At 47.4% G+C, this 27636-nt stretch overlaps 1 protein-coding gene across 2 annotated transcripts; it reads left to right on the top strand.

Annotated features, from left to right (window-relative positions):
* The first annotated feature begins 17273 nt into the window (after nucleotides 1-17273).
* Nucleotides 17274-25946, top strand: Znf629 (zinc finger protein 629). Of its 2 annotated transcripts, XM_071605246.1 has the most exons (3): nucleotides 17274-17444; nucleotides 19941-20047; nucleotides 20200-25946. In XM_071605246.1, exons 2-3 carry the CDS (start codon nucleotides 19975-19977, stop codon nucleotides 22740-22742), a joined length of 2616 nt encoding a protein of 871 aa, XP_071461347.1. In that variant the 5' UTR covers nucleotides 17274-17444; nucleotides 19941-19974; the 3' UTR covers nucleotides 22743-25946. The 2 variants fall into 2 exon arrangements, with proteins under 2 accessions (XP_071461347.1, XP_027804574.2); XM_027948773.3 differs by lacking the exon at nucleotides 17274-17444 and having other exon boundaries at nucleotides 19291-20047.
* Nucleotides 25947-27636: the final 1690 nt, after the last annotated feature.

Below are 27636 nucleotides of genomic sequence, written 5' to 3'. Positions count from 1 at the left end.
TGGGAGTCATGGCCCTATCTAAAGGGGGCAGCCACTTCCCAATTTAAGCCAGTTACTGAATGCAAGAACATGGACCAAGTGTGCTAGCATTATTGTTTCAAAATAAGCAATATATTTGGACTTTCCCCCCCATGTTTTTTGTTGGTGCGTTATAGTTTGTGTGTGTGGTGCCGGGGATTGAACCCAGGGCCTTGTGCATGCAAAGCAAGCACTCTACTAACTGAGCTATATTCCCAGCCTGGTGCATTATAGTTGTACATAATGATGGGATTTGTTGTTACATATTAATGTATGCATACAATGCAACAATACAATTTGGCCAGTATCACACCCAAGAACTACCCACAATCCCGCCTTTTTTTTTTTTTTTTTTTTGTACTGGGTATTGAACAATCCAGGGTCACTGAGCCACATCCCCAGTCCCTTTTTATTTTTTATTTTGACATAATTCTCATTAAGTTGCTAAGGGTCTTGGTAAATTGCTATGGGTGGCCTTGAACTTATTCTGCCTCAGCCTCCTGATTTGCTGGGGTCCGCCATCATGCCTGGTGGAAATTTGGATTTTTTTTTTTAAATACTTTTTAGTTGTAGATGGACACAATACCTTTATTTTATTTATTTATTTTTATGTGGTGCTTTAGATCAAACCCAGTGCCTCACGTATGCTAGGTGAATGCTCTACCACTGAGCCACAATTACAGCCCTCAAATTTGGATTTTTTAAAGAACAATATCACCTAATTTAAAAACAAATATCGAGTTAAATTTAAAAAGAAATTCTGCTGGCCGGTGGAAACCCATTTTTCAGTTGAATCTGCCAGTTTATGACCTCTACTTAAGGAACCAAGAGAGGTCAGGTTAGAAAGGTAAGCTGGAGCCAGATTTCAAATTATCTTGAATGCCAAGTTCAGGAGTTTTGATTTGGACTTAGCAAATCATTAACAGGTTGTGTGTGTGTGTGTGTGTGTGTGTGTGTGGAAACACACAAGGGAACCATCCGATGCAAGGGTTGGAGGACTCTACAAAGTGGCCTGTGCAAAAAGAAAGAAGCAGTTAAGATGGCAGATTACATTAGTGACAGAAGTTTGTGACAGAGGGGTGCAAAGATGGTGGCAGTAGGACTGGAAAACCAGGTTAGTTGCAAAAGATGAAGACTGAAAGAAATGTGAAGCAGGACAGGGGCACACTCCAAGGATAGAGGCATAAGCAGATTTATTGTCAGGGACCTGACCGGCTGCTCCGCGCGGAGACGGTGGCAGGAGAGGGACGCAGCAGCAACTCCCCCTTGAGTATCACCTTTAATAGGCCGGGATCACGGCCGCGCGTTAGCGGCGGATTTGGCCCTTGTCACTGGCATAGCAAGTATCACCTGATTTTGCAGAAGGCAAGTTACTGTTTCTTGAGAACAAAGAAGAGCAACTTTTTATCTCTCAAGGAGAGAACGGAGAGCAGCAAGTCTCTATGGATTGAGAATAAGAACAGTATCCAGAAAGTGGGGGTGGGGAAAGGAGGATGGCTGTAGTTAAGCCACCAAAGAGTATGATAAGGTGGGGACCAGGGAAGTGGCTAAGAGTGGCAGGTAAGTAAAGGTAACCGAGGTTCCAATTGGACTGAGGATGAGCCCTCTGCCTGCGAAGGGGAAGGACAGCCAGTTTGGTTTCAGGGTGACTGAGTTTAGAGAATCTGGATCGGGTCGCGGCCACCTCGTGGAGGGTCCTGAAAACCAGATCTGCCTGGTGGCTGCCCTGCGGCTGAGCGACCTTGTCAAGTCTAGTTGTCAAACAGCCCCTAGGGACACCCCGCCACGACCCGCAGGGCGGTTATGAGGGTTACAAGGAGGTGGCCAGGCCCGCCCTGGGGAGGTGGAGGAACGATGGCTCCTTACCCGGGGACTCTAGAAGGATCAGTGTCACCTGAAGGGCCCTGCGCAGCGGGCTGGGTCCTTCCAGAAGTCCCTGCCGCTGCGGGCGGCCGCCTGGGCCCGCCGCAGGCAGCCTCGGGTACCAGAGGACCCGCAGCCACCGGGCGGCCGAAGGTCCCCGGAGAGACCCGCCCCGCTGCCCGCACCCCCTCGGCTCCTGGCCCCTCGTCCTCCCTTTCCGGGGCTCAGGTGGGGGCTCCTCCTCCCTTCGCCCTCTAGGATGGGGGCCCCAGGCCGCAACCCGGCGCGCAACCTGGCCCGAGCGTCCAGCGCCGAGCCCAGAGCCAGCGGGTCGCAATCCCGGAGTCCCGGCCACTCGCAGGAAGCGCGCGCGGCTCCCGCCCACATGGGGCCTCTCTAGGAGCGCGGGGCTGGCGTCTCAGTGGGAATAACCCCTTCTGCTCCAGCAGGCTGAGTGGTTCTCTGGAGTTATTCGTTCATGTTCTTCCCGAGAAGGGCGGAGCAGTCTATTGTGTCAATTCGGGACCATTTGGATGATTCTAGGGCCTGCATCTGCAGGGCAGGGCCTGACTGCCTGATTGATACCCCGAGTGGGCCTCCTTGCGGGTCTCCTCCTTTAAGTTACTAAACCTCTCTGAGCCTCTGCTTTCTTATATGTAAAATAATCATACTTACTTCAAAGGGTTACTGTAATGAACACCTGTAAATTGTGTAAAGCACTTAGAATCTGAGTGTCATATAGTAAGTGCTCAGTAAATGCTAGATATTATTTTCCTCATTTTTACTGCTTCAAAAGGACCCTTGATGGAGGATCAGTTTTGTGACCCGAAAATAAGGATCGTGAACCAGACATAGTGATGCATGCCTGTAATCCCATAGATCTGGGAGGCTGAGACAGGATTGCAAGTTTGAGGCCAGCCTAGGCAATTTAGCCAGACCCTGTTTCACAGTAAAAATAAAAGGTCATGGCGGGGCTCGGTGGCACACACCTGTAATCCCAGCGGCTGGGGAGGCTGAGGCAGGAGAATCACAAGTTCAAAGCCAGTCACCAATTTGGCATGGCCCTAAGCAACTTAGAGAGACCTTGTCTCAAAATAAGAAATAAAAAGGGCAGGGATGTGACTCAGTGGTTAAGTGCCCCTGGGCTCAATGCCTGGTACCATATATATGTGATATAGATCTATATCAGGCATGATAATTAATAACAATAATTAATAAATAGCTCTGGGAATGCAGCTCAGTGATAGAACACACCTGGGTTCAATCCCTAGTACCTACCTGTGGGTGAGCGCTTTCTATGGGCTAGATTCCTTAGGTGTTTTATCTCTATTATCTCTTACCGCAGGGTCTTCTGTGAAGGGAGCTTTATTAGTCCCATTTCATGGATTACGAAATTGTGGTTAATAATGGAGTGCATGTCAGAGTCTGATTTGAACTCATGCCCCCCTAATTCCAAGATGCATGATCTTTCTTCCCCACATTGCATCTGTGATTTGGGAAACTTTTTTTCAGGAAATTCCAGACTAAAGCATCCATCCCATGGATGTCTAGTTAGTCAGAGCTGAGGAGGCTGTACAAAGTCACCTGATTCCTACAACAGGATAAAAATCCATCAGGAATGGTGCTGCTGCCCAGAGAGGACCCCAATCTTGCTTGAAGATCTTATGATCTGGGCTGGGGATGCAGCACTTGCCTCACAAGTAGAGCACTTGCCTCACACACGTAAGACACTGGGTTTGATCCTCAGCACCACATAAAAATAAATAAACAAAATAAATGTATTGTGTCCATCTACAACTAAAAAATAAAAATAAAAAAATTAAACAAATGTGTTAAAAAAAAATCTCTTGACCCTGAGACCAAGCAAGAGATAGACAAAGAGAGAAAGGGGGGGGCGGGGCGGCATTGAGTAAGCTTTTTAAGGATACAGTAAAAGCACATTTTGATGTGCAAGCCTGATATTTCACCCAACTAGTGGAGGCTTTGGAAGAACTGACATCACCAACTGGCCATTTCCCTCTGGGCAATTTCCACGTGGCTCCATGTTAGAGCCTCTACAGGGCCTCCATTAGAGTCTCCGATCAGCCTCTCCTTTCTTTCTTTCATTCCCTGCAGATCTTGGACCCTAGGAATTAGCAGGCAGTCATAGAAGGGAGCAGGTATGGGGAGAGGAATTTCTCACTTCCTTGCCTTTGGCCATGAACCTCTGCCTGGTTCAAGCTTTGAGCAGGCAGATGTTGCCCATCTCATCTTCTCAGCACCCTAACCCTTGAGACAGCGTGGGGCTTTCCCCAAACAACCGCAAGAGAGTGGTTTTGTAAAGCTTCCCTGTTGGTGGCACTTACCTTGCATCAGGTTATTTCCTGTGGGCAATGTCAGGGAGTGAGCATCCCACAGAAAGTACAAGGACCCCGCAAAGAGCATAATACATCTCTAGGTTCCAACTATGTACACTTTCTTGACTGCAAGAAAAATCATATCCATACAGTGTGTGTGTGTGTGTATTTGTTGTTTGATTTTTAAAATTTTATTGGTTATTTTTAGTTATATATGGCTATAGATTGATTATATGTACTTTTAATAAGTTTTTTAAAAAATGTTTTTTGGGGGCTGGGGTTGTGGCTCAGAGGTAGAGCACTCGCCTATCATGTGTGAGGCACTGGGTTCCATCCTCAGCACCACATAAAGTAAAATAAAGACATTGTGTTCACCTATAACTAAAAATAAATATTAAAAAAATAAAAATAAAAAATGTTTTTTCATGCTTTTTTTTTTTTTTTAATGGGTCTTTACTATGTTGGATAGGCTGGTCTTGAATTCCTGAGCTCAAATGATCCTCCTATCTCAGCCTGCTGAGTAGCTGGGACGACAGGTGTGTGCCACCATGCTCAGCTTCCTTGAGTTTTTCTTTTTCATCTCTTTTTATATTTTGAAAATACAAATCCTTGTGGTCCTTGCACTGCGTTAAACCATAGTTCACAGTAGCCAGCATCCTTGGGTAAGGCTATAACTCTGAACTTAAATTTCTTCAGCATGAAATAGGAGTAGCAGCCACAGGTGTGGTGGTACATTCCTATGATCCCAGTGACTCAGGAGGCTGAGGCAAAGAGGATCCAAAGTTCCAGGTTAGCCTCAGCAACTTAGCAAAGTCCTAGTCCTAAGCTCAGTGGTAAAGCACTACTGGGTTCAATTTCTAGCATGCAAAAGGCTTGGGACACAATGGGTGTTAATGAAAATGGAAGGAAGAGAGTCAAATTCAAGCTCTCTGAGGTTATAGGTCGTAGACCTCTGAGAAAAAGGGAAGGAGGCCCAGCAGATGACCTGGAGCTAGAGTAGCTTGAGGTCAGAACAACTTGATTGCCCTATAAAAGGCAGGCTTGCTCCAAACTCAGTGGGCAGATCTAAAAACATATTAAAAAAATCACCACCACCAAAACCTCCAAATATTACCACCAAGTCCCCCAATGACCTTTTATTTTTAGTGTGTAACAAAACCCATGTTCAAAGCCAGTGGAAGCACACACCTATAATTCCAGCTGAGAGGACAAATTCAAAGCCAGCCTCAGCAACTTAGTGGGACCCCAGTCTCAAAATCGAAACGTTTTAAAGAGGGCTGGGGGATGTAAGCTCAGTGGTTACACACCCCTGGTTTTAATCCCAGGTTCCAAATGAATAAAATCAGATAAATAAATAAATAAATAATGCAGGGAAGGGGCTGGAGTTGTGGCTCAGTGGTAGAGTGCTCGCCTAGCATGCATAAGCACTGGGTTTAATCCTCAGCACCCCAATAAATATAAAGATATTGTGTCCACCTAAAACTAAAAAACAAATAAATAAAAGTGCAGGGATGTAGCTCAGTGGTGAAGTGCCTCTAGTTTCAGTCTCTGATACCAATGCAGGGAGCATGGCACAAACAAAACATCTTTTTACTAATTGGATACTTCTAGGGCCACCATGTCTCATTTTTTTGTGAATGTCTGCTGGAGAAGGACAAGGAAGAGGTACTCTGTATCTAGCTAGTAACCCCAGAGAGCCAAAAGAAACATGTTGTAGCTAGTTTTTTCTTGGAGTTCAACCCTGCTTAAAATTTGACATTCTGAGGCTGGGGTTGTTTCTCAGTGGAACAGTGTTTGCTTAGCAGGTGTGAGGCCCTGGTTTGATCCTCAGCACCACATAAAAACAAACAAATAAAGTATTGTGTCCAACTACAACTAAAAAAATATTAAATGAATATATACATTTTTTTTTTAAATTAACATTCTATAAATCTGCTATTGGCATTAGGATTGGGATGAGAGGGCTGGGGCTGGGACTCAGTGACAGAGCATTCACCCAGCATGTGTGAGGCACTGGATCCGATTCTCAGCACCATATATTACTTAATTATTTAAAGGTCCATTGACAACTATATATATGTAGGTGATGGGGTTAGAAGATGTAGATGTGGCCCTCTGCACCCCAGAATACCTCCCCCCACCCCCCCCCCCCCACCCCCAGTTCTGGAGACTGAGCCCAGGGCCTCATACATGCTACACAAGCACTCCATCACTGAGTTACCTCCCTAGTCCACAAAAGAGCATCTTGATGAGGATCTACAGGAGAACTTTACCTGAAGCTTCCCATGAATTATATAACTAATATTTACCTGGGCCTCTAGAAAGCTTGACAAATCCATAACCCACTTTTAGCAATTGCATAAACAGAACTTTATAAAGATGTTTTGTATGTCAACCCTAACTAGCTTCAGGCCATCATTTCCCCAAATTTCCTTTGCTATTTTTTAAATTTTGTTTTCAGTTGTAGTTGGACACAATACCTTGATTTTATTTATTTATTTTTATGTGGTGCTGAGGATCTAACTCAGCGCCTCCCACATGCTAGGTGAGCGCTCTACCACTGAGCCTCAACCCCAGCAATCGCTATTTATTTATTTATTTTTATCTTGTTAATGATACTACTTGACTACTGCTGCTACTATCAGCAACAATGGCCAACATGGAGCAGCTGTGAGTCTCATTAGATGCCAAGCACGTGTTGTATAATATGTGGCTCTATAAATGCTTCATGTACTTTTTTAAACCAAGCAAGGTTAAATAAACAAGCACAACCAAAAATTCCTTCATCATCTTGATTGGGCCCACTCAAAAATGTGTTTTTCATATCTGAGGCCATATATACTAGAGATGAGCTGCACAACTTTGACCTTGTAGCTCTCTTTATAAATCTGTATTTGAAAAAAAAAACTAACTTCCAAAGCAAAATAAAATCCCTTCATGGTCAGAAGCCAGCTGTCTAGTGATGATAACTTGCCAAAACTCAACCTCTAATACTTCAATGATGAATCTATAAAGAATCAGAGTAGAAAACTAATCTCATGTCCTTTATAAGAGTGATCAGAATCATCACTGATGACAACTGAATATTCACTCCAAGCCAGGCACCATTCTAAGAGCTCTCATGCACCTACACATTTAACCCACATGAGCACTCTATGAAGCAGGAACTATTTTCTGTGGTTATAAGGTTAGGGAAATTTTATACATCTAGTATAAATACATTAAGACATATAATAAAATCTTTCCTCACATCCTTTGGACAAGATAGAAAGACACAGGCTGACTGTCATTAAGAATCACAGGGGGGCTGGGGATGTGGCTCAAGCGGTAGCGTGCTCGCCTGGCATGCGTGCGGCCCGGGTTCGATCCTCAGCACCACATACAAACAGAGATGTTGTGTCTGCTGAAAACTAAAATAAATAAATAAATAAATAAATGTTAAAATTCTCAAAAAAAAAAAAAAGATCCAATTGGAAAAAAAAAAGAATCACAGGGGCTGAGGATGTGGCTCAAGTGGTAACATGCTTGCCTGGCATGCACGGGGCGCTGGGTTCGATCCTCAGCACCACATAAAAATAAAATAAAGATGTTGTGTCCACTGAAAACTAAAAAAAAAAAAAAAAAAAAAGAATCACAACTACTCATAAAAATTAAGCACCACCAAAGCTAGAGAAATATTCACAGATTTAACCCACTACTTCTATTCTTAGGGATGTATTTTAAGAAAACTTCAAAACTTGTGAGATGTATATTCTCAAAGACTTCATCAGCTGGGTGCAGTGGTGCACACCTGTAATCTCAGTGATTTGTGAAGCTGAGACATGAGGATCACAAGTTCAACAGCAATTTAGCAAGGCCCTAAGAAACTTGTCTCAAAATTTAAAAATTTTAAAAAGAGCTGGGGGGTACTGGGGTTGTGGCTCAGCGCTAGCCTTGCATGTGTGAGGCAATGGGTTCAATCCTCAGCACCACATAAAAATAAAGAAAGATATTGTTCATCTACAACTAAAAAAAAAAAAAAAAAAGAGCTGGGGATGTGACTCAGTGGTAAAGTAACCTGAGTTCAATCCCCAGTATTCCCCACCCCATACACACACACACAAAAAAAAAAATTGATCAAAGTTTTATTTACAAAAGGAAAAAATAGGAGCATAGTCTGGGTATATATGGGTATATAGCACAGTGGTAGAACACTTGCCTAGCACTTGCCTAGTAATTGCTCGATTAAGTATTGGCTATGTGGAAGAAATTATGTACAGCCATTAAAATCATGGCTGCAAAGACAATGAAGCAACAAGAAATAACAACTAGGTTTTTAAAAACTGCTTAGGGAAAAAAAAATACCATACATACCACAATTTGTCTATCTGTTCGTCTCTTGATGGACATTTGTGTTATTTCCACCTTTTAGCTACTGTGAACCTTCATAAACAAGTTTTTGTGTGGAAATATGTTTTCATTTGTCTTGAGTGTATACTAGGAATGGAATTGCTAAGTCATATGAAAATTCTCTGTTGAACTTTTTCAGGAATTATGAAAGTCTTTTCCATAGCTTCTTTTTTTAAAAAAATATTTATTTCTTTAGTTTTTAGGTGGAACAATATCTTTATTTCACATTTATGTGGTGCTGAGAACCGAACCCAGTGCCTCACGCATGCTAGGTGAGTGCACTACCACTTGAGCCACATCCCCAGCCCTTTTCCATAGCTTCTATACCATTTTACATTTCTACTATTAATATGTGAGGGTTCTAATTTCTTCACATCCTCAACACAACTGGTTATTTTCCATTTTTAAATTATTTAATCTTTTGCAGTACTGGGGATTGAACCCAAGATCTCACACATGCCAAGCAAGCAGTCTACCACTGAGCCACATCACCAGTCCTAATTATTAATTTTATTATAATGATCCCTGTGGGTGTCAGGTGGTATCTCATTGTGGTTTGGGGTTTTTTCATTGTTGTGGCTGCTATTGTTCTTTGTTTTTGTAGTACTGTGGATCCAACCCAAAGGTCTTGCGCATGCTAGGCAAGCCCTCCCCACTGAGCCACAACCACGCCCCTCACTGCGGGTTAGATTTGCATTTTCCCAATGATTAGCAATATTAAGCATCTTTTTCTGCACTTGTTGGTATTGCACATCTTCTCTGGAGAAATGTCTGCTTAAGTTCTTTGCCCATTTTATAAGGTTGTCTGTCTTTTCACTATTCAGTGGTATGTTTTTTGTACTTTGGGTACTAGAACATTGTCAGATATTTGGTTTGCTAATATTTCCTACCATTCTGTGAGTTGTTGTTTTTCATGAATGTGAGTTGTCTTGATAATTTCCTTTGATATACAGATTTTAAATTTTGATGAAATCCAGTAAATGCATTTTTTTATTTTGTTGGTTGTGCTTGCTAAATCCAAGGTCATGATGCTTTAGCTCCATTTTTTCTTAAAGTTTTGTAACTTTAGGCTTTAAATTTAGGTCTTTGATCTATTTGGAGTTGATTTTGAATTTCATTTATTTTTATAATTATGACTTATAGCAAACAGTTTACTATTTATCATCCTAATGTTGAGTTTCCTTCTGAGATATATTTCTTTCAATAAAGAAATTGAGTCAAATTGAAGAAAAATAATAACACAAAAGGGTACCTGGGTATGGCAATGATTGTAAATAAAACTTGGGCATGCCTTGCAGTCAGACCAAGAGAATGACCAGAGTGATTATTTAGGAGATTCAGTAGTCAGGGAAGGCTGGGTGGAAGAGGTAGGATTCAGCTGGATTCCAAAAATGGGAAGTTCCAGCCCTGAATTAGAAAGTCCAAGACCCCCAGATCCCAAGATATCATCACATGTTTTGGGGGACCTGTTATCTCATCAGTCTAAAGTCCTACTTCTTCATGAATATAAAAAGGGTCATAATGGCCTCTCAGAGATAAAAGAAACAAATGGAATTGGGGTTGTGGCTTAGTGGCAGAGCACTTACCCAACATGCATGATGCCTTGAGTTCAATTTCCATCACCACCCCAAATGAACAAAACAAAAAGCAAAAGAGACAAATGATTTAATTTGTATGGAAGTACACACTGTAGAATGTTTAATGAATGTGAATTAAATGTGAGTTAATACCAGGGCCTAGACTTTAAGTTGGCTAGCATTTGAGTAGGACCCTAAGAGACAGACAAAATTTGCCAAAGTACAAGAAGTTCTTCAGGAAGTGAAGGGAGACCTGGCTCAGCTAATGGCCCAGGAGCAAGGATGGTCTTGAATGTGCCAGGGGAGGGATATTTGGTGCCACATGAGAATGGAAATTACCAGGAAAGCATTGTTCAGGCAGGCAGAAATGTCAATTTGGGGTGGGGTAGGAGGGTACCGGGGATTAAACTCAGGGGCACTCAACCACTGAGCCACATCCCCAGACTTATTTTGTATTTTATTTAGGTACAGGGTCTCACTAAATTGCTTAGCACCTCACTTTTGCTGAGGCTGACTTTGAACTTGCAATCCTCCTGTCTCAGCCTCCCAAACTGCTGGGATTATAGGCATGTGTCACCTCACCAGCCAGAAAGGTCAATTTCTTTTTTTTTAAAAAATATTTATTTTTTTTTTAGTTTTCGGCGGACACAACATCTTTGTTCCTATGTGGTGCTGAGGATCGAACCCGGGCCCACACATACCAGGCGAGCGCGCTACCGCTTGAGCCACATCCCCAGCCCAGAAAGGTCAATTTCTGATAAGGAGTTTTTTGATAGGCCCCCAGGGAGTTTGGCCTTCACTGTTTCATAGGCCCCATTTAAAGCTCCTTGGGGTATGCCAATACTGGAATTAGAAAGTGTTTTGAAAGGTTTACCGGTTTTTCAAGTATTCTTAACTGTGTGCAACAATATAATACTCTCCTCCAATTGCCTTCAATCCTCTTTCCAACCCTGAGGCTACACTAGGGCATTTGTTCCTGGAGGTAATTAGGGACCTCTCTGGAAGATTAGGTCATATGTCAATTGTGGGTAGGAAATCAGTCACATTTGTCTCAGTCTAACTTGGATCAGTTCAAATCTGAAAAGGAAATGAACATGTCATTTTAATCCCACATTCTCCATTCCCAACATTATACTCCAAATAACATTTAAAAAGTATTTTGGGGGGCTGGGGTTGTGGCTCAGCAGTAGAGTGCTCACCTAGCACATGCGAGGCCCTGGGTTTGATCCTCAGCACCACATATAAATAAATAAAATAAAGGTATTGTGTCCAACTACAACTAAAAAATAAATATTTTTAAAAAGTATTTTAAATTAAAATTATCAAATAGAACACAAGTTTGCAAATTAAATTTCCTTCTTACTCCAGAGAGTCCGTCCTTTCTCCCAGAAACAACTATTATTTCCAGGCACTTAATACCCACCCCAGATAGTCAAGATAGACATAAAAATTGATAGAGTCACAAGCTCTTAGAGTTGGAGAACATCTCATCTGACCCTGTCTTTCTGCCAATGAGGAAACTGAGGCCCAGAAATGTGACAGGGTTCAGATCACACCTGCATCACACCTTCAGATCACATACTGCAAATGTTTGGTTATAAAATTGCATACATACTTTAATTGTATTTATATTTATTTTAGTTAGTATAATACACGTTTTAATTGCCCAATTATACATGTTTTTTTATAGTGTAAGATTATTTTGACTTTTTTTTTCTTTGTGGTACTAGGGAATGAGCCCGGGGTACTCTACCACTGAGCTGTGTCCTTAGTCCTTCTTATTTTTTTATTTTGAGACAGGGTTTGGCTAAGTTGCCCAGGCTGGCCTTGAACTTGTGATCATCCTGCATCAGCCTCTCAAATTGTTGGGATTACAGGATGCACTACTGTGTCCAACTTATTTATTTATTTATTTATTTTGGTACCAGGGATTGAACTCAGGGGTACTCGACCACTGAGTCATATCCCAAGCCCCATTTTGAATTTTTTTTTTTTTTTTTTTTTTTAGAGATAGGGTCTCACTTAGTTGCTTAGCTACTTGCAGTTGTTGAGGCTGGCTTTGAATTTGGGATTCTCCTGTCTCAGCCTCCCAAACCATGAGGATTACAGGTGTGCACCACCTCACCCAGCTTATTTTGACTTTTTAAAAATATAAAAATTTCATAATTAAAAAAAAATGTTTTTAAAATCCTTTGTTGATAATGAAGACCATGGAGATATTCTGCAGGAGAATACAGCAATGCTTTTAGGAAGATCCATGGGGCCCCAGATGGGCAGGAAAGAGACATGGGGGCTGGAAGCAGGCAACCAAAAAGAAAGTAACTGTGGTGATTCAAGAATGAGAACCTAAGGGCCGAGTGGCTGCTGTGAGGCATATCTGCAATCCCAGGGATTTGTCAGGCTGAGGCAGGAGGATAGCAAGTTCAAGGTTAGCCTCAGCAACTTCATGAGGCCCTAAGCAACTTAGCAAGATATGTCTCAAAACAAAACAAAAAATGGACTGGAGATATAGCTCAGTGGTAAAGTACCCCTGGGTTCAATCCCCACTACCACAAACATACAAGAATGAGACTCAAGCGTTGCTTAAGCAGAAGAGATGGGCACCCTGAACAGAGGAGGTGGGCAGATAGCAGGGGTGCCATTGCCTGAGGAAATTCTGGCTGAGCGGATATATATACACATACATACACACACACACACACACACACACACACCTTGGGGAACAGGATGATTAAGTTTGGTGTAGTGAAATGGAGCTGGTGAGTCTGGGTAAGATTTAAGCAAACGGAAAGAAAGACCAAGCTGGGCTGGGGATGTGGCTCAAGCGGTAGCGTGCTCGCCTGGCATGAGTGCGGCTCGGGTTCGATCCTCAGTACCACATACAAAAAAAGATGTTATGTCTGCCGAAAACTAAAAAATAAATATTAAAATTCTCTCTCTCTCTCTCAAAAAAAAAAAAAGACCAAGCAAGGACTGTGCAGCTGGCATCTAAGGATTCTGGAATTGAGTATACTGAGAATTTTGAGGAAGACTACATAGGGGAAGGACTGAGGTCTAAGCCATAGGAAAGCAGCAGTGATGAGGCAGCCTGAGGGTAGGACTTGATGTAAGAAGCTTTAGGGAGCCACTGCAGGTTCTTGAGCAGAGGAGTGACTGGTCCTGGAATCTCAAACTCTCAGAGGTAGAAGGGTCCTTCCAGGTTCTTTGGACCAGCTCTAGTCCCACATTTGAGGACCATATCCTAAAAAGCAGTCCCCAATACACCCTGGAGGGGCATGCATATCTCCAAATCCCATCCTTTCCCATTGACAGCCTTCCCTACCTGCATTTAGGCAGCTGTCCTGGTGAGAAAGCAGCTCAAGTGGTGGTCAGCATCAGCCTCTTCAGCTTCACATTTGTTTGTTTTGGAGGTGAAAGGGATCAAACCCCAGATCTCCACATGCTAGGCAAGTGTTCTACCATTGAGCTATATCCCTAGCCAGTTTCATATTTGACCTTTGCATCTCTTCCATGGAGCAAAGCATTGGACTATGCATATGATTGTGGGTCCTTAAGTCCTCCCAATTAAACATCTCCTGAGTTGTCTTGGGACATGGTTTTGAGACCCCTGGCTCTCCTGCCTGATGTAGAAAAGTGAGGCAGACTTGGCTAGAGATGGTCACTTCTTTCTGGGAAAGGAAACAAATTCTTGCCAAGTGCTCAGCAAAGTATTATCTCACTTAACCCTCTCATCCCTTGGGTACCAAGACTTGTTCTTTTTCCAAAGAAGTGGAAGCTGGGGCTGAGGGGGTAGCTCAGTGGTAGAGTGCTTACTGAACATGTGCAAGGTTCTGAGTTCAATCCCTAGCACTGGAGGGAAAAACAGTAGAAACCAAAGTAGAAGAAGCTCAATTTCCAAGAGGCAAAGTCAGTTGCCCAAGAACACACTACCTAGTGAGGATGGCATAGGGTGTGGACCAGGGTCTACTCAAGTAACTCACAGCAACCTGGGCCTTGGAGCATAAGGACTTGAATTGAGGGGCTCTGTAGGAGGATAGTGAGCCCTGACCAAGAACATGGTGGTGGGTTGTTCATGAAAGGCATGGGAGAGTGTCACCCTCATCCTTCTGAGAGTTCCCCTACTAGGAGTGTCACCTTCATGGCTGCCAGTACCAGCTGACTATAAGCAAGAGGACATCAGACTGTTGTGTACAATCAGAGAACCCTTCACCTTCCTAGGAGCAGGATCCCCAAGCTGTTCCCAGAGAAGGATTTGACCCAAATGGGGCTGCCCCGCTTTTCTCAATTCCTCTCTCCAGCTCCCAGAACAAGATGAGGGAGAGAATGGAGGGACTGAGAGTTTTACCCTTTGATCCCAAATATACTTGTACTTCTCCACGCAGCACAATGATGGATAGGAGTCATGGTGGCTCTGGAACCACCACTCCTGAGTTTCAATCTGGTTTTGTCACCAGCAAGCTGTGTGCAAGTGAGTTACCTTCTTTATCTTTGGGATAGTAGTAATGTTGGTGTCATGAGTTGTCATGAAGGCTCAAGGAACCTGAGCCTGCACATACTTGGAACAGTGCCTGGCACATAGTAAGTGCTTATCAAGACAACCCCTTCAGAAGACATCATTTTCAGGTTGTTTACTCTGAATTTGGGGGATGCAGACTAAGGGTTATCAATACCCACAGTCAAATGGCTGTTGGGACATTAATAACAAAGCCCATTCAATAATGAAACCACCTCTAAGTCTCAGTATTGAGGACAAAATAAGAGTAAAAAACCCTGGGATGTCAGTGCCCCTTACAGAAAGAAGATACTGTCCCACTAAGAACAGATTCCCCCACCATCCCACCCTCAGGACTGGATATTAAACCCAGAGACATTCTACTACTGAGCTATATCCCCAGTCTGTCTGTCTTATTAATATACTTATTTATTTATGGATTGAACCCAGGACTCTTAACAACTGAGACATATCCCAGCCCTTTTTATTTTTTTGAGACGGGTCTTGCTAAGTTGCTGAGACTGGCCTCAAATTCGCAATCCTCCTGCCTAGCCTCCTGGTTGTTAGGATTACAGGCACAGCTAAGGTCAGTTTTCGACATGTGAATATTTGGGTCATAATGCCACATCTTTAGATTTTCCAAAGAAGCCCCAAATTAAGATATTAATGTGAAACACACCTTTCATTTGTTTATTTTTTGAGATGGAGTCTTGCCTAGACTGGCCTTTAAACTCCTGGGCTCAAGCAATTTCCTGACTCAGCCTCCCCAGGAGCTGGGACTACAGATGTGTGACACTGTGCTGGGCTTCTGTGTACTGATTTTTAAGTGTGGCAATAAAATTCAGTTAAAATATCAAACAAAAAATTGTAAGCCAGATTAAAACTCTTTGGTGAGCCTCCAAGGTAAAGCTTTCCTGTAACATCACTGCCCCAGGGGCTACCTGCCAATCACTGTTTGTGTATTAGAGACAATAGTGTATGCAAGAGATAAAGCCCCTTCCCAGGAGGAGTGACATCAGGTGATGAGGGTATGTGGAGGGACAAATAGAGGTAGACAGAGAACACAGAAATATTCTGTTGTGGGCTGAAAGAAAAAGAACAGATTAAGGAGGGGCAAAGGCCCTAAAGTGAGAGTCAGGAGTTGAAGATGGTAGCAGCCAGGGACAAGGGGCAGATGTGCCTGGAGAGCGAAAGTAAAAGGAGATGGCCCTGAGAAGCAAGAAGAGGTAGGGCTGGTCTGGACCTCTTTTCCTGGTGGCTACACAGTCTGAATCCCAGATGAAACTTCATTCTTTTTTTTTTTTTAGTTTTCGGCGGACACAACATCTTTGTTTGTATGTGGTGCTGAGGATCGAACCCGGGCCGCACGCATGCCAGGCGAGCATGCTACCGCTTGAGACACATCCCCAGCCCCGAAACTTCATTCTTTAACAATATCTGACATTTAGTTTGTCCCATTCCTAGCTCCTACACATCCCTGGGTAGATAACCCTTTGCACATTCTGTGATATTCCTTTGTGTCTCTAATAGTCTTTTTTTTTTTTTTCCTGGTTGTGCTAGGGATTGAACTCAGGGCCTCCCACATGTTAGGTAAGTGTTCTACCACTGAGCTACATTCCTAGCCCTTTTTTAAAATTTTATTTTGAGACCGGGTCTCACTAAGTTGCCCAGGTTGGCCTTGAACTTGACATCCTCCTGATTCAGCCTGCAGAGTAGCTGGAATTGCAGGCATGTGTCACCCTGCCTGGCTATTATCAAACTTCTTGAGGGTAGAAAACCTGGGTCTCATTCCACTCTAAATTCTCCTGCCCCTGTGTTCAAAGAATGTGCCCTGAAGCATGTTGCTTCACTTTTCACACCTTGGTTTCCTCACTTGAGAAACAGAAATATGCAGTTCTGCCCCACTGTACTGAAGAAGGAATGAGATAAAGATAGTAAAAATTGGGAGCTCAGATAACCTCTGCTTTAGAAGGTCACCAATGTTCCTGAGGTTTTGAAGTTTTCTCCTGCTGGGAGCAGAGTGCCCCTTAAGCTGCTGGGAAGGGTAATTGCTCTCCTTTTCCTGGGGAACTCTTTCCAAATTCTGACACTGTGGACCTCAGTTTCCTCTTCTAAGGAGAGCTGATAGAGGAAAGCAGCAGCACAGGCTCGCTGTCCCCATTCTTTAGCCACGATTTATTTAATTTAAGCTCTTTTTGGTTTGTAGCGGGTTCTCCCTCCGTTCTATCCTGCCAGGCTCTGCTCCCACCCCAGAACCCAGGCATTCCAGCCCCATCCCAGGGTGAGTCCAAACAAAGACCGGCCCCAGGGGACTAGCAGCCGCCAAATCTTAACTGGCAAGGCTGGCGAAACCCCTGCTCTGGCAGGATGGAGAATGGCCAGAAATCCAGAGACCCTCCCTGGCACCTGGGTTTCCCCCAGCCGCCCGACTCGCCTGCTTCCATTTGAGACAGGGAGAGGGGTGTCCTCTCAGCCACCTCCCTGCTCCTGCCATCCCCTTTTCTTTTTCCCAGGCTGTGGGAGGCAAAGGGTTAAATCCCATAGAGCTGATGCTCTGACTCCAGGCTAGAGGGGCCCGGGAAGCTGGGGTCACTTCCTGCTCCGTCCCAGTCACCCTGAACTGGTCCCTGGGTCCTCAGCCTGGAATCACCCCTTGAGAAGGACCCCAGCGTCCTCGGCGTCTAGCCCGACCCCCGAGGCAGGGCATTGAAGGGGTTAAGTCCCCTGGGGCTGGAGTCTGCCTTCCGGCTTTTCCCAGACCCCAGAGCCGTGAGTTGGGGACGCCTGGGTTCCTAGGGGGTGGCCTGGAGGGCCCGGGATGGCCACCGGGGAACAATGGGGCCAGGGAGGCGGGGGCCCCGCGACTGGGCCCGAGCCCCCCGCCTGGCCCTCGTCAGCCTGGGGCAGGGGTGGGGGCCCGGGCAGGGGGCCGCGGAGGGCTGGAGGATTCTGGGAAGAGCGCGAGGGTCTGGCGGTGGGGGAGGGGGAGGGCGTGAGCATTCTGGGAACAGGGAATTCGGCCCGGCGGGGCCGGGGGCCGGCCGAGAGCCGCAGCTCTGGAAGGAACCCGGCGCCGGCAGGAGAGCCAGGAACCCTGGGTGCCGGCGGGGGAGGGGGAGGATGCCCAGACTCGGGATTGGAAGCCGGAAAGAGGGTCACTGTGCCGGGGAGCACGAGTCCAGGGTCTGGCCTAGCGCGGACGGGGTGGGGGAGGCCGGGGCCCGGGGCCCGGGTGGCCACGTTCCCGCTGCCTCCACGTCAGGGTCACCCTGGGCCGCTCCCACACCTCTCCCGGAGGCGGTCCCCTCCTCCCCGCGCCCTCCGCACTGGGGCCGTCCGAGGTCCGAGGCTAGCGCTCCTGGGCCTGGGCTGGCTCCAAGCACTACTTGCCTCCCTCAATCTTCCCACTTTCATATTCCATGTCAGCCGGCTCATTAACCCTTTCCCTATACTCTGGACCACTGAGTTTGCCTCTCTCAGGCCATCAAGGTACAGAAGCTCTTACCTGTCCTCAGCAAACACAGCAGGTCGCCTTTAGCCCTCCCTGGCCTCCTCAGAACAGCCAGGCAGAGGAGATCTCTGCTTCCACCTCCCTAAGACAGTTACAGGTGGGGGATGGGGGTTCTCAGAGCCTAATTGGATGCAGAGATGAAGAAATTAATTTACTTCCTAAAAACTAACTTCTTACTGCTCTTTGGCAGGGTTCAGCAGACTCTTGCTTCACCTTAATCACCTCTTGGCTCCCTCCTCTTGAGTCCTTGCCATGTCTGCTTTGCACCATTGCCCCTGTGTACACAGTCCCATCCACACAGCCACCAAAGCCCAGGCCCTTCCCAGGGATTCCCATCAGGGTGTAGATGTCACAGGAAGTCCTCCTAGCGCTTTGCTCCTGTGGTCCTGTTTCCCATCCTGGAATCATCTCTGTGGGGAATGATAACTGCTGTGTTGTCAAGGGAAACCTGGGAGGGGGGATTACTGTGAACTTGAATTCCTTTACTGCCATCACCTTGCAAACTGATCTTTAAAGGAATTGGAACAAACAGGTTTTCCAGGAGCAAGGGAGGTCTAGCTCATTCGTTCATCTTCATTCATTCAACAAAACATTTATTGAACATCTGTTATGTGCTAGGCACTGTCCTGGGCATGTGATAAAGCATCAGAATAGAACAAAAGGAATAAAGGGGGCCCAAGATAGGACTAGTAATAGAAAGCTTTGACCTACAGGATTGTCTCCAGCTCATTGATGGAAGGCCTGGTCACTGGGTTCAACCGTCCTTTTATAGCCAAGGAAACTGTGGTCCCAGAAATTTCTCCAACCCACTCTCATGGGCAGCCAGCAGGCTCTGTCTGAGCTTTCCTTGTCACTGGTCTTCTGCCAGCAGCCCACGAGTATGACTCTCACATGACTCCCAAGGTCACCTCATGCTCTCAGAGACAGGGGCAGGGCAAACACAGAAACTTGCATTTATGATCTAAGCTCTGCCACTTCTCAGCCTGGGACCTTGGGACTGTCTCCCCCTGTGTTGATTTTACTAATCTGTAAAATGGACAACCCCTCATGGGGTTGTGAGAGGACTGGGTGGAAGAAATGAGGACACTCTGGCAGACACCAAGTCCTCTGCAGGTGTTCTCCACACACTCGGTTCATTCTCTCTTTGTGTCTCTCTCTTGAGGATCCTGCAGAAGCCCCTGATTTTAAACCGCCCCTCCCCCAACCTCTGACCTGATCTTTCTGTGCTTAGAAAAAGGAAAAGTGTCCCAGTCATTTTGGAGGGCTTCTTTCCCCCTCTGGGAAATTGGGGTGGCTTCTCACTTTAACCCTTTAAGTGTGAACCTCAGTTCAGTCTGGGGCTCATAAGGGAAAAGTTTATTGGTCTCAATTAGCAGCCCCATTAGGGAGGAAAATTGGAGTCTTAATGAGCTTCCTCTGATTCGCAAAATAACAGGTTCCCCAGCCTCTGGGCATCAGAGGTGTGGGAGTCAGGTACTTTTCCAGCCCCCAGTCTGGGTTCAAAGGGTTATGGCTGATGAGTTTTTAATTGCACTCTTAAATTCAGCTACTTGCTTAATTGTGATCTTAAGATCTGGAGCAAGAATCAGGCCTGCGGCAGAAAGGGGACCACAGAACTGGTGCCCGGAAAAATTAGGTGGTAGGATGCTGAAGTTTACATTAGTAGGAATAAGGAGGAGTGAGGCTAAGGGGGAGTAAAGAAAAGAGCAAAATCACCTTGCAATGTGTGCTATCTCTCCCTCCCCCCACCCCAGGGTCCCTGGAACCCTCCAAGTCCTGAGCTCTGGGATGGAGCCTGAGACAGTGCTGTGGGGCCCGGATCTGCAGGGTCCTGAAGAGAGCCTGAATGATGCTCACAGAGGTGAGGGGCACAAGAAGGGACTGTGGTCCAGACAAGACAATAGCCACAGTTCAAGGGAGGGACCCAGACTCTGAGGGAAATGGGAGGGAAAAGAAAACAGACCCTGTGTTCTGAAAGGAGATGGGGGCTGGAGACTCCCTTTCTGTCTGTAGGTGCAGAGAGTGGGAACGAAGAGGAGAGCCTTCAGCAGGAAAGTTCTGGGGAGGAAGTCATCTTGGGAGATCCAGCTCAGAGTCCAGAATCCAAGGACCCACCAGAGATACCCCTGGAGAGCCCTTCCCAGGATCCTTCAGACCCCCAGGACTCCCCCACCTCACTGGGTCCCTCTAACCCTTTGGACCACCAGACCTCCCTGGACACCCCAGCCCCGGAGGTAGTCCCTACCCCGTCTGACTGGACCAAGACCTGTGAGGCCAGTTGGCAGTGGGGGACCCTCACCACCTGGAACAGCCCCCAGGTGGTCCCCACCAACGAGCCTAGTCTGCGGGACCTGGTGCAGGGTCGTCCCTCTGGAGCTGAGAAGCCCTACATTTGCAACGAATGTGGCAAAAGCTTTAGCCAGTGGTCCAAGCTGCTGCGGCACCAGCGCATCCACACGGGCGAGCGGCCTAACACCTGCTCTGAGTGTGGCAAGAGCTTCACACAGAGCTCGCACCTGGTGCAGCACCAGCGCACACACACAGGAGAGAAGCCCTACAAGTGCCCCGACTGCGGCAAGTGCTTCAGCTGGAGCTCCAACCTGGTGCAGCACCAGCGCACCCACACGGGCGAGAAGCCCTACAAGTGCACCGAGTGCGAGAAGGCCTTCACCCAGAGCACCAACCTCATCAAGCACCAGCGATCCCACACTGGTGAGAAGCCCTACAAGTGCGGCGAGTGCCGGCGGGCTTTCTACCGCAGCTCGGACCTCATCCAGCACCAGGCCACCCACACCGGCGAGAAGCCCTACAAGTGCCCCGAGTGCGGCAAGCGCTTCGGCCAGAACCACAACCTCCTCAAGCACCAGAAGATCCACGCCGGGGAGAAGCCCTACCGCTGTACCGAGTGCGGCAAGAGCTTCATCCAGAGCTCGGAGCTGACCCAGCACCAGCGCACGCACACCGGCGAGAAGCCCTACGAGTGCCTGGAGTGCGGCAAGAGCTTCGGCCACAGCTCCACCCTCATCAAGCACCAGCGGACTCACCTGCGCGAGGACCCCTTCAAGTGCCCGGTGTGCGGCAAGACCTTCACCCTGAGTGCTACGCTGCTGCGGCACCAGCGCACGCACACGGGCGAGCGGCCCTACAAATGCCCCGAGTGCGGCAAGAGCTTTAGCGTCAGCTCCAACCTCATCAACCACCAGCGCATCCACCGCGGGGAGCGGCCCTACATCTGCGCCGACTGTGGCAAGAGCTTCATCATGAGCTCCACCCTCATCCGCCACCAGCGCATCCACACCGGTGAGAAGCCCTACAAGTGCTCCGACTGCGGCAAGAGCTTCATCCGCAGCTCGCACCTCATCCAGCACCGACGCACCCACACGGGCGAGAAGCCTTATAAGTGCCCCGAGTGCGGCAAGAGCTTCAGCCAGAGCTCAAACCTCATCACGCACGTCCGCACCCACATGGATGAAAACCTTTTCGTGTGTTCCGACTGCGGGAAGGCCTTCCTGGAGGCTCATGAGCTGGAGCAGCACCGGGTGATCCACGAGAGGGGCAAGACCCCTGCCAGAAGAGCTCAGGGTGACACCCTGCTGGGGTTGGGGGATTCTGCCCTGCTGACCCCGCCCCCTGGAGCCAAACCCCATAAGTGTTTGGTCTGCGGAAAGGGCTTCAACGATGAGGGCATCTTTATGCAGCATCAGAGGATCCATATTGGAGAAAACCCCTACAAAAATGCAGACGGTCTCATTGCACACCCAGCACCCAAAACACCTCAATTCCGTCCCCCGAGGCTCCCTTTTGGGGGGAATTCCTACCCAGGTGCTGCTGAGGGCAGAGCTGACCCCCCAGGACAGCCCCTTAAAACGCCTGAAGGTCAGGAGAGCTTAAGCCAAAGGTTGGGGCTGCTCTCCTCTAAGTCCTACATTTGTTCCCACTGTGGAGAAAGCTTCCTGGATCGCGCTGTGCTCCTCCAACATCAGCTCACCCATGGCAATGAAAAGCCTTTTCTCTTTCCGGATTATAGGATTGGCTTAGGGGAAGGGGCAGGGCCCAGTCCCTTCTTGAGTGGCAAGCCCTTTAAATGCCCTGAATGCAAAAAAAGTTTTGGCCTCAGCTCTGAGTTGCTGCTACACCAGAAGGTCCACGCAGGCAGGAAATCCCAGAAGAGTCCTGAGCCAGGGAAGAGTTCTTCCGTCCTCCTGGAGCACCTCAGGAGCCCCCTGGGGGCCAGACCCTACAGCTGCTCTGATTGTGGGGCCTCCTTCCTGGATCGCCTGGCCCTCATCCGACACCAGGAAACCCACACCCAAGAAAAGTCCCCCAGACCTGAGGACCCCCTGCCAGAACCAGCCACCCTGTCCACGAGCCAAGGGAGCCAAGGTGGTGAGGGAGAGGCTCCCACCCCCACAGGGAGCAGCAGCCACAGGGAAGGAGAGAGCCCCAAAACCCTCTTGGAAGAAAAGCCCTATTTGTGCCCTGAGTGTGGAGATGGCTTCACAGAAGTTGCAGCCCTCCTTCTCCATAGAAGCTGCCATCCAGGTGTCTCCCTGTGAAATAGGTGTGGAGACCAGGGGCCTCTCTCTCCTGAGAGGAACTGGCTCCCCCAAAAAATCATGTGGGGAAAGGAGGACAACCCTATCAGATTGTAGCAAAGTGGAGGATAAAGAACCCTGGGAAAAATAGTGCTTTTACATCAGTGATAAGAAACCCTATAAAATTGTTGGTGGGAGCCACTTATAATGCAGTAGAGAAAAACTGTTGGGTTAGAAACCCTATAAATATGTAGGAAAAAAAAAGCCCTTTAAGTCTGTAGCAGAAAAACCCTATAAACCTTAGTGGATAAAAGCCCTATTAATTGTAGGAAGAGGTCCCAATATGTCTCTAGACAACCCCATAAAACTGTATCAAAATCCTATAGGGTCAGGGAAGAACAGGCATTGCCTTGGGATGGTGACCCTCAAAAGGTACAGGAAACACCTCCCACAGTGCTGATTCTGCAGTGTCCTCTCCCACCGGCGAATGGGAGGAGCCCCTCTCCCAGCAGCCTTGGACAGTTAGACTAAGAAAATTCTCAGCTGGGGAATAGTGTGGGAGAATGGTCTGGAACTGAAAAAGGAAGAAAAAAAAAAAAAACAGGAGAAAATAAGCTTTTGAACCCACAGAGAAGATAAGACACAGAAACCGGGGAGAGAAAGGTGTAGCTTGTTTCACTGGGGGTACAAGGCCAATCTTAGATGAATTGTAGGTTAGGGGAAGAGGCCCATGGAATCTGTAAACATGAACCCAAAAATGAGGGAGAAAAATTATGTCAAGCCTTTTTAAAAGCTGAAGTTTGGGGTACATAAAATACTTGGAGTGTAAGAATACAGGAAACCACCACAAAAATTAGGGGGAATTTCTGTTAGATTGCTTGGAGGGAGGCAAGGTGGAGAAACTGTTCAAATGGAACCCAGCAAACTCCAGGCCAGATTCTCCCCTTTCCAGGAACTTGTTAAACTGTAAATTCAAGCAGATCCCAGCCAAGGTTCTTCCTGAGCCAGGCAGGACCACTTTCCCCAGCCCAGCTGGGAAGTCTACTCCAAGAGGCCTCCAGGATTGGTGGGGGCCTCTGCCACATTCTCAGGTCTCACGGTCAGGAGATTTTTCCTGAAATCTAACTGCCCCCAGTCTTGCTGCAATGGCAGCTCATTTCCTCAAATTCTGTCCTCAGTGGAGAGGGAGAACCGCTGCTAGTCGACCTCCAAAGAATAAATCCCTTCAGAGACTCAAGACTTGTATGTGGTTGTCCTCCCTAGACTGAGTCAGCGAGAGCCACTTGAGGGTTCTCTGTGGCGACAAGGGATGGCAAGACAACAGAATAGAAAGCTTTGATTAACCAGCAACCTGATTTTAAACCTCAGCCTTTCATGTGAGCCAGTGGCAAGGCTGTCCACAGGATGAGCCAGCCCATGTGCGGTGGTGGGTGCCCAGATTCCCCACAGACTGGACCAGAAGTCCCGAAAAAGTCTACAGAAGTCCGACCACCTTCCTCACCTGGTACCTGGAGCCCTCTGATGTGATCTTGGCCTTTGGAAGGGAAGATTCCAACCCCCTTGGCTCCTCTCTCCTTAGCTAGAAACCACTGGAGGGAAATGGAAGGATGAGAAACCTTCTACCAGGCTGCTCACTTCTCCTCACACACTGCACAGCTATACTTCATAAACCCAGCCAAACCTGCTTATGTGACTGGGGCTGTGTGATGGGGAGAGATGGGTGCCCTATAAAATGGTTAGAGAGAGAAGACTCTGAAAAGAAGCATCTGCAACAAGGATCCCCCCATAACCCTGGAAACCTTTAAAGATGGGGAGGACTCTGCTTAGTGCTCAGTTGGAAAGGAAGTGCCCCCTGGCCCCAGCAATGCACTGTCCTGGAGTAGGAGGACTGAGAGGTGAGGTGGCTCTTCAGGAGTCACATGCCCAGAGAGGCGCTACCTGGATTCCTACAAAGCTGTGAAAGAGACCTTTAATCTCATTATCTGTAAGTTCAAAAGGTGAAAACCCTTCACCCTCATCTATCCTGTCCACAAAGGGATAACCCTCAATTCTAAAAGGATCAAAATCTAGAACATTGTGGGAGAAAAAGACCAGGCCTGCTGCGGGAAAGGAAAAGCAGGTCTTATATAATTGTGAGAGGGCCTTGTTAACCTCCGCATTAAGCCCCACCCCACCCAAGTGCCAGGAAGGAGAGGTCCACTGAGGAGCCTGACTGCAAATCTCTATTGTCAGAAATGTCCATGAAGGGGTGTCCCTATAAGACTCAGAGGAGATTAGTCCTCCAAGTCTAAGCTGATTTGTTCCCTTCTAAGATGGTAGCAGAAACTTCAGTTGTAGAGACAAACTCCTTAAAGCTAGGAGCATTCTCTCAGACACAGGTCTGAGAATCTGTCCTCAGAAGAGTGCTGGGGAACAGCTTTTGGGGGAGGTGGTCTTAGTCAAGGTCAGCTGTAGCCTATTGAGGACTAGGGTGTAGCATACATAGTAGGATGCTCGCATGTTGTGGGGACAGGTGAAGGCTAAGGGTCTTGGCTCAGGTACTGAATGGATGATATGGACACTGCTGGTGGAGTCTAGGGCTTCCCAGTAGGAAAGGGGCAGAGTCAGAGACCTCTGGGTGTGGCCTGTTCTCTCTTGCCCACCTTCCCAAACTTCTTTAGCCAGGTTCATCCCTCCTGGAGCCAGCTACATCTGAGAAACTAAGCAGGGAGGTGGCAGTGTCAGAGTCCTGACTAGCTCAGACAGGGCCAGGGATCCAGACACCTGCCCACCAGAACAGTCTGGAAGGCATAATATAGTCAAACCCTCTTATCCAACTCCATGCCAGCCCCAGAACCCTCAGAAGTGCCCTAGTGGAGGACTCCATCAGCCAGAGGCCAGGTGTCATTGGTGAAAGCAGAAGGGAGGGTCTAGAAACTGATCTGAGCTTAGGGTGAAACTTGAAACTGCTATGGCTATGGAGGTCAGATGGGAACTCAAAAGAACTAGGCATGAATCCTGAAGAGGGGGGAACTTGAAACCATCACAACCAAGAGGTGGGGCTCCATGACCTCCACCCTGAGGTGAGCAGCTCCCAGACTCATTTGCCCCCATGAGGGAAGCCCCACTCACCTGACTTGTCCCTGTGAAGAGAGGCCCCGCTTTTGAGTGTTGTGTGTCAATAACAGTGTTGTGTCACTGGTGGTCATGTTGATTAGTTGAAGAGAATAAAGGGAATAAGATTTCCCAGTGTGTTTTTTTTTTTTTTTTGTCTTCTCATTCAGCCTAAAGCAAGTTCAAAGAGCTTGTCTTCTCTCTGAGCCAGGGCTCATAAGTGACAAAGCTCAGTCTAGCCCCAGGCCTAGCCTTTTCCTAGGAGGTCTAAAATGCCTGTCCAGTGGGGTTTAAGAAATGTAAAAATCCTGCTGAGCTGGGGTGTAGCTCAGTAGTAGTGTGCTTGTCTATCCTGTGCAAGGGCCTGGGTTCCATCCCCAGCACTGAAAGAAAAAAGTAAATTAAATCCATACCCTTAATAGGAGAGGAGGGGATACCTCAGGGGTGGTGGTGGAATCTGATCAACTGGTGGCAAAACCAAAAAGCTTTTTTCAGCACCTGGCTTCAATAGCACGATGGCATGCTGACTGCTAGATGGCTGCATGGTGACTCTGGCACTGGCCAGCTCATGCCCAGCTATGCAGCCCAGGGAGGCCTCTCTAGCTGTAATACTCACACTCTCCCCAGGGTGCCACTGGGAAAAGCTGCTCTGGATCTAGTTCCAGCTACTATTCCTGGTTCCCTTGGGTCCTGGCCTGGCTCAATCCCTCCTCTGGACTCCGGCTTCCTAGACCCTGAGGAAAGGTGGGTGGAGCTCTGGTTTGTCATCTCACTCCCAGGATGTCAGCTCATAGATCCTCATCATATGGAAAGCTGAGGCTCAAGGAAAGGCAGCTAAGCTTGCTCAAGATCCACAGCAAAGTCAGCAAGTGAAACCAGAATGGCCAGGAATTTGAGTGGCTCTGCACCCAGCCAAGCCTTTCCTCCTATGGTTGGGCCTGCCTGGGCCTGGCCTGGGCTCCACACTGTCTGGGCCAGCTGGGGCTGCTCCAAGGAATTCTCAATGCCAGGTTTACTTCTGTGCTGTATCTCCTGAGCCTGGTTATGGCCACTGAGTGGCTGCCTGTAGTCGGGTGCTAGCCTGTCACCTGCCTCTGTCCACCAGGGGACTCTTGCCCTAGGCAGGGAAGTGTCTCCCTACAGGTGCCACTCTGACCCAGACCCCAGGGCAGGCTCTTCCTCTCACCTGGAAAGTAGGCAGGGTAGGAAGGGATAGGTGGAACGACTTGCCTACATACAGGGGCGGTTAATGAAGACTCCATATTCTGTTGGTTCCCAGCACTGGGGACACTGAGGCATATCAGAACAAGTCTCAGCACTGGAGTCCTCAGTAAGGTGAGGGAACTCCAAGGAGAGAGCAGGAATTGGAGCACAGTGACTTAAAACACTCTGGTTCAGAGATGGCAAAAGTGACTGTGGACCCACAGATGGTGCCTGCCACAGTAGAGGGCCAGATAATACTAGAAGAAGTGACCTGAAAGATGGCAGTCTCAGGAACAGGAAATCAAATGTATAGATGCCAGGAGTGGGATGGGCAATAGAGGGCACACACGGTTGAATATGAACTTAAAACAGAGTGGGAATTAAGGAACACAAAATTAGAGAGCAGAGGCCACAGCGGAGTACTTGTTTGAGGTGACTAGGGAAGGTGTGCTAGTGGGATATTGAGAATGACATAATCCCTCCCACCCAATGAACAATGGTTATTTTCAGGCTCAGGAACAAAATTTGGTGGTCTTAATAGCTCTACTGTAGTCATGGCCATGGATAAATACACGCAGGGAGAGTAGCAAAACAGAAATGAGAGTCTAGTTTAGGGGTG

Source organism: Marmota flaviventris, chromosome 19 (assembly GCF_047511675.1).
Source record: "Marmota flaviventris isolate mMarFla1 chromosome 19, mMarFla1.hap1, whole genome shotgun sequence".
In the NCBI taxonomy this organism is placed as follows: Eukaryota; Metazoa; Chordata; class Mammalia; order Rodentia; family Sciuridae; genus Marmota; species Marmota flaviventris.
The sequence above is the reverse complement of the archived record's forward strand: the minus strand, read 5'-3'. Positions and strand labels throughout refer to the sequence as shown.

Coding starts and splice junctions, on each gene's coding strand:
- Znf629 (XM_027948773.3), top strand. CDS start 19,909: ATGTGTGCTATCTCTCCCTCCCCCCACCCCAGGGTCCCTGGAACCCTC. Junction 20,048..20,199: donor CCTGAATGATGCTCACAGAG/GTGAGGGGCACA, acceptor TTCTGTCTGTAG/GTGCAGAGAGTGGGAACGAA.